The sequence below is a fragment of the Martes martes genome, assembly GCF_963455335.1.
Source record: "Martes martes genome assembly, chromosome: 1".
NCBI lineage: Eukaryota > Metazoa > Chordata > Mammalia > Carnivora > Mustelidae > Martes > Martes martes.
Genome location: NC_137888.1, coordinates 142339402 through 142349828, shown reverse-complemented (window position 1 = coordinate 142349828; position 10427 = coordinate 142339402). Strand labels below are relative to the sequence as shown.

General features: G+C 36.7%; 1 protein-coding gene across 1 annotated transcript in view; it reads right to left on the bottom strand.

Annotated features, from left to right (window-relative positions):
* Positions 1 to 1886: 1886 nt before the first annotated feature.
* Positions 1887 to 10427, bottom strand: part of ZCWPW2 (zinc finger CW-type and PWWP domain containing 2) — a 121313-nt gene continuing 112772 nt past the window's right edge. Inside the window, exons 9-10 of the mRNA XM_080814961.1 lie at positions 5816 to 5922; positions 1887 to 2524 (exon numbers count right to left, since the gene is read on the bottom strand). Coding sequence (XP_080671087.1) covers positions 2363 to 2524; positions 5816 to 5922 — 269 coding nt within the window. The 3' untranslated portion in view covers positions 1887 to 2362. The remainder of the gene's footprint in view (positions 2525 to 5815; positions 5923 to 10427) is intronic.

The window sequence follows — 10427 nt, the reverse complement described above, 5'->3', positions numbered from 1 at the left end:
GGGATCACTACATTTGTATCTTTAGGGTAAATACCCAGTAGTAAATACATATTTACCCAGTAAATATGATTGCTGGATAGTAGGGTAGCTCTCTTTTCAACTTTTTGAGGAACCTCCATATGGTTTTCCAGAGTGGCTGCACCAGCTTGCATTCCCACCAACAGTGTAGGAGGGTTCCCCTTTCTCTGCATCCTCACCAACATCTGTCATTTCCCGACTTGTTCATTTTAGCCATTTTGACCGGTGTGAGGTGGTATCTCATTGTGGTTTTGATTTGTATTTCCCTGATGCTGAGTGATGTTGAGCATTTTTTCATGCATCTGTTGGCCATTTGGATGTCTTCTTTGCAGAAATGTCTGTTCATGTCTTTTGCCCATCTCTTGATTGGATTATTTGTTCTTTGGGTATTGAGTTTGGTAAGTTCTTTATAGATTTGATTCTAAGAAGTAACAGGAAAATGGGATCTATGACTTCTTGAGACGTTTGTAGGCTCTGAATATAAAATCATAATGCCAAGAGAAAGAAGAAACATTTTTCTGAAATGCTATGGAGTAAATTCTGTTGGAGGAAAAAGAGGAAGGCTTAACTTCCACTGTTTCATATCACTGAGAAGTAAATACGATGTATTGAGAGATTATTCATTGCCACTCTAGCTCATGGAGTGGTTCTGAAAGGCAGACTCTGTCAAAGCACGAAAGTTCTGCTGCACTCACCCAGTTTGGCCCAAACTTGGTATATGCCGCCCATTTCTAATATGCGTGTATTCATTTTTTAAAGATTTTATTTATTGGAGAGAGAGACAGAGAAAAAGAGTGCACAAGGTGGGGAGGGATAGAGGGAGAAGCAGACTTCCTGCTGAGTGCAGAGCCCAATGTGGGGTTCAATTCCAGGACCCTGATATCAGCTGCTTAACTGATGAAGCCACCCAGGGGCCCCTAACCTGTATGTATGCTGACCTTCAGTGAAAAGCACTGTGAATACCAAGAACTCAGGAGTTGTTCCTGCTTCTCCCTACTGCTGTATCCCTATATCCAATTGCTAAATCCTAATAATCCATCAATGCTAATGTAGCTGGAAGCCATTCCACTCTCTCCATTTGTGCCATACTCAGGCTCTCAAAGTCTTGCACCTGAATTCCCTAAGCAGCCTCCTAACAGGCCCCCTGTCTCTGGTGTTACTCCTGCTCACTCCAACCTCTGTCTGCTGCTGGTGTGATCTTCTGCTGGTGTGAAATGTAAAAGGGATTCCAATGTCTGAAACTCTCCACTTGGCCCCTGCAGTTACAAACTCTTCAGCCTATGTACACAGTGCAGCTCACCTGCTGTGGTGACCTTCACACCAGCACACAGTCACTCTAGCTAATTCAACAAGCAATAGGTCTGAGGGGCTGTACTGCTCTTTCTTCTCTCTTCAAGCTTTGGTTTTGTTTCCATGTGCTTGGAATGTCCTTTCTCTGACCCCATACTCCCAGGAGAGAGAAGGGCATGGAATGAGTGCAAGTGTGGGCACTAGAGATGGATGTGCATTAGAACACGATGTAGAAGGACACTCACCAAAACTGTTCCTGAGAATCCCTATAGGATGGGGTTGCAGGGGAAGTGTTAAGAGAGTGATGCTGCATGATATATGTTTTGCCTGCCTACATTGCTTATGGATTTTTTTTAGTGAGAATATACTTAACTTATCTCTTTATGTTTTCCACTACATTTTCCCATCCTCACCTTCAGAGACACTGATTCAATGGGGGAAGCATCCAGGATTCTGATTATCTACAGCCTCCCCACCTCCCCTGAGGCTCTGTTAATCAGTTTTGGGAATCAGGGTTGAAATGATTATTTCCCATAAAAGGTAACTGACACCTCTGAGAAAAGCACCAACTCTATTATACAGTACTTTTTAAAAAATTATTTCCTTTTATTTTGTAGTAGCTTAATTCCACTACCAATATACATTCTCATGTCTCTACTACACTTGAATTATCTGTATGAATTATAATAGCCTCAATGGCCATCTAAATAGCCACATTTAGGCCCCTTGAATAAAGGGCCTAAATAAATCATTGTAAAGCATGTGTTTGTGCAGTAAGTTTATAAACCATTTTAAAACTAAGGCACACAAGAAAAAAATCTATAAATACAAACATCAGGGCTTCTTAAATCCTAAATTTTTATTACTAATTTAAGTACCATTTGATTGGTTCTCAAAACAATGGCTATTCTCAAAGTATAAAATAGAAAGTTATTATAAATATCAGCTTTGGTATAACATACACCTATGTCCCTATTTGCAAGCTTTTGACTTTTGGGAAAATATAAACATGTAAGTGTCTTTATAACTAGCCTTTGAAAATATTTATAACACCCTAAAATTCAGACATTAGAGCATCTATTTCTTTAAATTTGTTAGTTATATTTTCAATACATTCTCCAGCTTTTAATTTTATCCCATCAATTACAAGATAGTCCTCTTCATAGTGGTTTTCGAATGGACCGCCTGCTGGGACTTCAGAGCTGCATTTAGATAACTGTAAAAATAACCATACAATTCATCAGAACTACATCACATTTACTGGAAGATCAGGCTTAATTATTTGAACAAAGTATAAAGTAGTCAGTAACTCCACAACCACACCAGTGACACAAAGCATTCTGTTATGCTGGTGGTCAAATAACGATCCCCATGTGGAGCAGAATGTATAGTAAATGTGTTAATATAAGAAGAACTGACTATTCAGGCCCTAGCTCTTTCCCCCAACTTTATACATTTTTAGTTTTCATATTAAGCTTTGGGAAAACATTTCATTCTATGAATTTTTCTACATTTGTTTTCTTTATTTGTTTATTTTTAAGGTTATCATTATAGGGAATACAACTTAAAACTGTTTAAGTCACAATTTCTATGGCTATCTTCTCATAAGCCTCTGTATTACTTAAGAATAGCCATTGTTTGGTCTAGCTCAGTAGGAAGGGACACCAGTAAAAACAAGTTATATAAGTTATACACAAGATGTATAACTGCAAGTTTCATTAAAGATAGAGTGAACTTCCATGAAATGAAGAAAAAGAATAATTTATACAAGTATTTTCACATATCAAAAAAATGTACCTTTTAATACAAATAATTATTCACTAAACTCTGTCTTATTTATATATGGATTATCTAATTCAGGTGGATTTTATAAAAATCTGATATTAATTCCCTCCCATTGCTTGCAAAGCCGGGGTATGACAACCAGTGTTAGCTAAAGAAGAGTGTAATTAGGAAGGAGACTCTACTAAGGACAATAATCTCATAAAACATTTCAGTGACAAATAGAAAAGAATTTTGATTATCCACGTGTGTATGCTTTTTCTTTTTTTTAAATGTTGCTACTCTCACCTATTGGTATAAGTGCTAGAGAGTAATCAACCTGAATCCTCATACGTGAAATGACGGATGAAAACACTATCAAATTTACAACTTTGGAAAGAGCTCAAACAATACCTGCTCAGAGAATAAACATGTTCAGAACATTAAATTATCAGGTGGCTCTTTTGCAGAAGTTATAGCTTGTAAGAGGCCACTTTCTCCAGCAAACACAACAAGCTCCAGTTTTAAGTGGTGTTAACTTTGGAGGCCATGTTAATTTTCCCTACTAACTTAGAAAAAGCAAGCAAGAAAAAGAAAAGAAAAAAAAAAAGAAACCCCTGAGGTGATCATTTCTTTTCTTTTAAACTGGAAATTGTTCCAGCTTTGATAGTTGGTTTCATTGCTATTCTCCTCATTTAAAAGTGAACAAGGCCCTAAATATACTGAACCTGGTGTGAATGCCAGGCTTACAAAGCTCGTTGAGGAGAAGGGCTTATGAACCAGTCAGCAGGGGGCACTCACCTGCCTGCCAGCAAGTTAAGATGGTTAATTTTTACAATTCCTCAATGGCTTTTGAAAGCACAAAATATTACAAGAATCTAAAACAAAAAGCAAGCTCCTGCCTGGTAATACATTGAAACTATGTATTTTACCTTAAGAAATAAAAATCAGAAGTCATTTTCTGTTCTATCACTTACTGGTTATAATGATAAAATAGCAGCCAATTCTGTGGCTGTAAAAGCTCCAGGACATCTCTGTAAAAATCAACCTGGCTGGAGTTTTGAAAAGACAAACTGCAAAGACTGAAAACACATTGCACAAAACCATATGGTGCTCCAACAAAGCACACATTTGCTGGGAAAGAATAATTTGTATATTAATTACATGTATATAATATATATGTCATCAACCTACAGATCTTGTTTCATTTGCTAGGAAAAAATAATTTATATATTAATTATATATGTATATATATATATGTCATGAATCTATAGATCTGGTTTTATGGAAGGTAGGATCTATACAGAGAAAACGAGTTTTTTCAAAAAGGAACTCTAATTGGAAAAATGGCATTCACAACCATGCAAATTCAAATACAGGTTGATATTGCTGGTGCTAATTAAGCAAGCTAGGTTTTTCATGTTAGCATTAATTTTATTTTCTTTTAGCATATTGATCTTTTTAACTGTAAATCTTGTATATTCCGATTTCTAAGTCAAGAAGGGAGGTGTTTACGAATCATCTTTTTTCTTGCTGGAGTCCTGAAGGAAATCATGCAATTGGGCAGTCTGCCAAAGTGTGTAAACAACCTTGTCCATATACAAATTCACCTTTTTCAGCATCTGAGAAGAGACAGACTCTGGAATGGGTAGTTGCTCAAAGTGAGAATGTGGGAAAAGAGATGAAGTAAGGAAATCTCAGCCCTTATTCTCTCCAGTGACTGCCATTGCCAATTCTCATCTGTAATAACAGCTGACCTTAGACGTCAGTTTCTATGCAAAGTACTTTTCCTGGTTTGTCTTATTTAAAAAAAATCCTCTGAGGCATGTGATAAGGAACTCTGCCAAATTACACAAGTTGTCAGTGGCCGGACTAGGACTGGGACATTGATATTCTATTCCAGAGTCAGCACTCCTAAGCACTGTGCTCTCTCGACTCCAGGCACAGTATATATCTACATGAGTGAATGAGAGAATGAATGAAACCTTAAGGGTACAGGACCTCTTGCTGCCATTTTTCTCCCTATTTTGAGAACAGCTGTACTGCCTTGTGGAAGTGCCTGTCTTATGACTTATTTTTCTCACACCTACCACACTGCTGCTCTGTATTAATCACCTGGGCTTGCGCCCTCGTTTTATTTGCATGAACCTGGAGCTGATGTGCTGAGCAATTTGTCAACCAACTTAAAATTTATGTTGTCACATACAAATACTGAATAAGCACACACTTACTTAGCCCAACATAGGTAGCCAAAAGAAAAAAAATGGAAAATTCTACCTCCGGTGTGTTAATAATGAGGTCTGTCCCTACAGAGGTTGTCCCTGTGCCTGAACCAGACAGGGCAGATGTCCTAGCAAGCTGCTCTCAGCCTGGCCCGTCTTCTCCTGACTGTGAAGATCGGCAGTAGTGGAGAGGTCTGTCTGCTGTGGTGCCCCATCAGCTACTGTGAGCCCCTCCTCCATTCCTTCTTCATGTCAACCTCAAAGACTTGAAACACAAAGAGCTCCTCTGCTCACAGATTTTTTTTTTTTTTTTCAAAGACTGATAGATGTATTCTGACTTTTCAACAGGCTGCTAGTTTATTATTCACTTCAGGATAATCAAGGACTCAAATTTCAGAAGGAAATAGAAGTTCTCCATATAATTAAAACGTACATTCAGAAAAAAATGCCTGCCACTGAAAGAATCTGAAGTTGCCGTTTAGGCCTGATCACGATGACCAGGCTACCTTCACTCCTGCATTTACCTCCTCTCCACGCTCCTCTTCGGGCTCATCAGGTGCCCCTGTGGGGTCTAGCGCCTGCTGTAGCATTTGCTCCAGCTCCTTCAGTAAAACTTCGGTCTCAGAGACAACTAGAAAACATCGGTAAAAAAATGTTACATCTTAATTAATTCCATCAAATCCATAAGCTTAACTGCCCCCAAAGAGAAAACTGTCTAAATGTTACAAGATAAAAAATAAATATTTTGTATGATTTTCCCATGTCACCTCTGCCTGATGCAATGTAATTATGGATTTCCAGGTGAATATTTTATAATTATTCCTTTAAAAATGTAGGTGATATTCTTGCCATGATCACAAAAAGCTCACTAGAAGTGGTTTTTGTTTTGTTTTTTTAAATCAGGGACAAACTAAATTGTTTTTTTATAAACCAAGGGTCAGCAAACTCTTCCTGTGAAGGGACAGAGAGTAAATATTGCAGGCTTTGTGGTTTCTGTCACAACCACTCCATTCTGCTGCTACAGTCCAAACTCTACACATGTACCTAAACAAACAAGAGTGACTATGTTCCTATCAAACTTTATTTACAGTAGCAAGTGGCTTGTGGGCCACAGTTTGTCATCCCTACAGTAAACTCTTACTGTTTAAAAGGGGAAACCACGTAATTAAATGGCCAGGTTAAACACAGGCTACTCTATTCCTGATTCAAATACCAACACATCTTAACTGCTTAATCTGATATCTATCTGCACCTATATCTATATGTAGATATATATTTTAAATACCACACTAAAACAAAATTTGTGTGTGTGTGTACACTGTGACATGAATTCACTGAACTTGCTGAGATAAAATAATAACCATACACAAGAAATAAACTACTATTATATAACTATAGACTCAACTACTGATTAATAACATGCAGTTGAAATCCTGACTTAAATAGAAAAGACATTTTTGTTTGATATAGTCTTGTTGAAGTAAAAATCAAGGAAACCACGTGTGGCCTGCTGTCCTATACAACAGACAGATGGAGCATCTGAGAAGTCCTTCCAAAGGCAACATGATTCAAAGATAAAGGCCATGAATATATACCCCATCATTTCCACTCTGGTGACAGAAATCTGACATACCACCTCCTATTATCCACCATCCTTTGGCAGGTCACCAAAAATCACACTAGGTAGAGCAGCTCAAAGTTCATGGAACTTGAAAATAGACCGAAACAGGTACATACGCTTTCAAGCTAAAATATTATCAATGAATATGGAAGCAAGGCATTCTTAGCACTAAGTTTTAATCTAATTATTGGACATATTTTAAAATTTTCTAACTAATCAGTTTAGGAAGAGTGCATATGATATATGAATCCCTGGCATCCTTGTAAACTAAACATGTTGGAAGGTAAAAAACAGAGATTGTTAATGTGAAAAGTTTCATGTTTCCCTTCCTCTAGTCCAAAAGAATTAGATATTTTATTAGAGTCTTCCTTGTTGATAATTTTCTCTTATCTTTTACTCATAAGAAGGAAATTTTAAAATTTTGCTAGAACATCTTAAAATAATAGTGTTAAACAAAGTCATGGGAGGTTATGAAATAGAAAATTTTCCCTTTCTTGGTTGTCACTACAGTATAAAAGAACAATTTTTAGTTAACATTTTTCACATTACAATTTTATCTACAAAAATAGACTTTCTGTCAATACATATCACTTGCCCCAAGTATTTTTATGTTCATTCAATATTCAAATAATATCAATTATTTGCCTACTAAGCGCAAGGGACTCAAGAGGGTAGGCACAGACCAACGAACCTTCCTGGCCATCATCTCTTTCCAGCCAATCTTAGGTTTTCTCTGTGAAGACTTCTTTGAAAACAGTTTGAAAGTAGCTTTCTGATAAGCCATTTGCATACCACAGAACCAATTCCTATGTTTAAAACACAACAAAAACTGTAACTGACCTTTTAGATGTGTCCACATATCTATGTGTTTCTGTGTAATTGCTAAAGCATAAGAACACAGAATTTAAACTATTATATTCTAAAACAATGGTATTCAAAATTTGGTAGGCATAAGAATCACATGGAGAATTTACTAAAAAAACATGAATGCAACCCATGTCTACTGAATCAGAATTTTCTAGAGGTATGTACATTTATATTGAAGCAATTTTGTTAATGGAGTTAACCTCTCTTTATGATAGATTTCCTACTTAGTAACCTGTTACTCAACAGACAACTACTTGTGATTATCTTTATACTGATTCTCCAGTCCGACTCACAGAATTGTGTTTTCCTACTTTACATTCTGAGTCTATGGAAATTGATACTGACATTTAATGCACTGTTGAGAAGATGGATTTTGAGCTATGCTGTAAAGGAAAAATGGTACGCAAACATCTTTATACTTCTAAGGCTAGGCTAAAATACAATCAATTTATGATAATGAATGTCATTGCTGAATGGCATTGTAGGCCCTCCATTTTCAAGTGATGTGGAAAAATATGTACACTGCTTTTTGATCAAAGGGTAGACAAAGTAATGGATGACGTCATAAATCAACCAGGGTTCATAATACCGACTTGATTGATGTCAAATTCTGCTGCTAGAGCAATGGGAGGTTTGCTTTTCTAAATACGTATTCGTATATTGTAAACTGATAGAGTTCAAAAATAATTCTTAAGAAACAGCAGTTACAGTAATCTACAAACTAGCTTATCAAAATTGGTCAATGATATCCTCCAAAGATAGGGACAGAATGAATGCCTTTGCTGATTGCATGACCAATCATCTTCTATCAATACTGATTATCTTGTAGTTTCTGGGACTTGTTTCAATTTGTTGTTTAGAGTAAAGTGGTAGTGTTACAGTTATTCCATCACTCAAGAGAAAGTTTTTTTAAAAAGTAAGAAAAAGGTGTCTCTTATACCAAAGTCCATATCTGGCTTTTAAAAAATGAATTTTTATAAAATAATCTGTGTATTTTTTCCATCCTGATGAGAAGTAAATTACTCTTGGTCTCAATAAATCAGTTGCTATTTTAAAAGTCTTCAAATGTACATTTATGGAGTTTTCTCCAATCTTTACTCTTCTACTAAACGTTTAAGGAAGCTGTTTATTTCCTTATGTTAAGGGGCTACTACTGGTAAGGCTACCTACCCCAAAGCTGGCATTGAAAAAATACCATCTGCAGTAAACTTTCAGGGTCATTTCAATATTGAAATTTTGAAGGCATTCTTTTTTTTTTTTCCCAAAGATTTTATTTATTTATTTGACAGACAGAGATCACAAACAGGCAGAGAGGCAGGCAGTGAGAGGAGAAAGCAGGCTCCCCTCGGAGCAGAGAGCCTAATGTGGGGCTCCATCCCAGGACCCTGGGATCATGACCTGAGCTGAAGGCAGAGGCTTTAACCCACTGAGCCACCCAGGCGCCCCTTGAAGGCATTCTTTTTTTTTTTTTCAATTTTTTATTTCTTTTCAGCATAACAGTATTCATTGTTTTTTCACCACACCCAGTGCTCCATGCAATCCGTGCCCTCCCTAATACCCACCACCTGAAGGCATTCTTATGGAAGATGGTGAGGAAGAAGAAAAAGTACTTGGGTTTTATTTTATTATTAAGTAACCACAAACACTCCTCTTGCGTGCTTACAATTTAAATGTAGTGATGAGTAAAATACAAATTAGAATGTAATGAAGAAGAGAGCACCATTCCTGGAGATACAAACAGAAATAGGAGGCAAGGAGTTTTCCAGGAAAGGAGCATGTAGGCCAACCCCACCTTTTAGTCTAGAGGTTAAAGGTAACTCCAAACCAGGAGTAGATGGGCAAAGTTTGTCCTGAGCATCAAGGAATCACCTTTCTCCCTGTCACCTCTTCTACCTCCCAGCCCCAGCTCCTACTCCTAAGGTCTTCATGCTCCCCCAGGACTTCCCTCATGATCCAGACCTCTCCTGTATTAGCTATCCTTTTCCATGGCTATCTGTCTCAGGTGGCTGATGAATATATCCTTTGCTAATTTATTAATGAATGCCACAGATTATCAGTTAAACCTGGGTAATATGACAATCTTTTATCTATCTAAACTTTTATAGACTGTCTACTACCCAAAAAGAAGTGAGGTATTTCCCAATAAAAAACAATGATATAACAAAAAAATGATGAAAACCCAAAGACAAAAAGAAATCAAAATCAGTTCATGAAGGGGGTATGAAAGGCTATAATGAAATCTTAAAATTTCTTAGGTCAGTTATCAGTACTGTACCCAAACCCAATATAGTTAGCTTTACGATTCCTGATATTCAAAGCAACCAAGGAAACAGCTGCACACTTTGATTAATTTTAAGAAGATATGTGACTTAGAAAAACCATATAACAACCTCTGAAGTGTCTTGGTTTCCCCATTGATAAAATGGGAGATAAAATAATATCTACCTTATTTACTTCTTACAATCTTACAAGGGCTAAATAAATATATATAAAGTGAAGACACACAGTAATTTTTACAGGTGTTGGCTATCATTATTACTATTGGTATTATTATTTCATCATTATAGATGAATTTTCTTGTTCCTAAACACTGGGGAAAAAATGAGGTAGAGGGACAATACAAACATAATTCATAATATTCTTTGTAG